This window comes from Octopus bimaculoides, chromosome 5 (assembly GCF_001194135.2).
Source record: "Octopus bimaculoides isolate UCB-OBI-ISO-001 chromosome 5, ASM119413v2, whole genome shotgun sequence".
Classification (NCBI taxonomy): domain Eukaryota; kingdom Metazoa; phylum Mollusca; class Cephalopoda; order Octopoda; family Octopodidae; genus Octopus; species Octopus bimaculoides.
In genome coordinates, this window is record NC_068985.1 from 62,321,235 (window position 1) to 62,322,304 (window position 1,070).

General features: G+C 37.2%; 1 protein-coding gene across 2 annotated transcripts in view; it reads left to right on the forward strand.

Annotated features, from left to right (window-relative positions):
- Positions 1-1,070, forward strand: part of LOC106877335 (lactadherin) — a 132,226-nt gene that overhangs the window by 116,408 nt on the left and 14,748 nt on the right. For both annotated transcript variants that reach the window (XM_014926210.2, XM_014926211.2), the window contains one exon: positions 44-91. In XM_014926210.2, coding sequence (XP_014781696.1) covers positions 44-91 — 48 coding nt within the window. The remainder of the gene's footprint in view (positions 1-43; positions 92-1,070) is intronic.

Below are 1,070 nucleotides of genomic sequence, written 5' to 3' on the forward strand. Positions count from 1 at the left end.
TATATATAGTGATTGTTTCTCTCTCTCTCTCTCTCTCTTTCAGGCAAATGTACGACCGGTTTTATGAGAGTCAATGATGCAGCTCCATGTGGTAAGATATTTCATAATCCTTTCTGCTATTAATACTTGGCATAAAATATTGTGGGAGAGGGTTTGTTTATTACATCGAACCCAATATTCAACTGATATTTATTTTATCGACCCCGAAAGATAAAATGCAAAATCGACTTCGGCGGAATTTGAACTCAGAACGTAATCAGGTTACAAAGCCATACTGATAACTACTATAATTATTCTTTTGGGGTCAATAAAAGTACCAGTTGAGTACTGAGGTCGATGTAATCGACCTTAACTACCCCATCTCCGAACGTCTTGGCCTTGTGCCAAAATTTGAAACCATTATTATTATTATTATTATTATTATTATTATTATTATTATTATTATTATTATTAATGAGCAGTGTATGTCATCAAAGTGGCACTGGGGTGAAATATACGAAGCCTAGTATACCCATAATGACTACCCGTCTAATAAGGGTACACCAGGTACATGTATCACAAACATATGTGCATAATATGGTGATCTCTATTTAAAAAAACAGCGCATGACCTTGCAGGCGGGGATCAGATACAATTTTCTTCAATCCGAGTAGTCCATCCCGCTCACAAGGTCCCTGAATAAATGTTGTTTAAGGATGGTTATGGTGCTCTCCCACTAGTTCTGCTCGTGATCAGAGATGCATATATTGTCAGCCACAAAGAGACATGTTCAACTGGTTAAGGTAAGACAACTGACAAGCAAATCTGTGGCATTAAGCAGAATATTTGCTGTAGCCCATCTTTTACACCAAGACAAAACAGGTACATAATAACACTTCCAATCAGAAGCCACGAGAGCCAGTAAATGGTGTTGCATCGGGGCTATCATTATTATTATTATTATCATTATTACTAGCAGTATAACGTGACGTTGTCCGGGTGTGACTTATTACGCCATCTACGATAAGTCTTGCTAGGTGAAAATCAACTAAAAAAGAAAGCCTTACAACGAAAACACCCTTATGATGTCA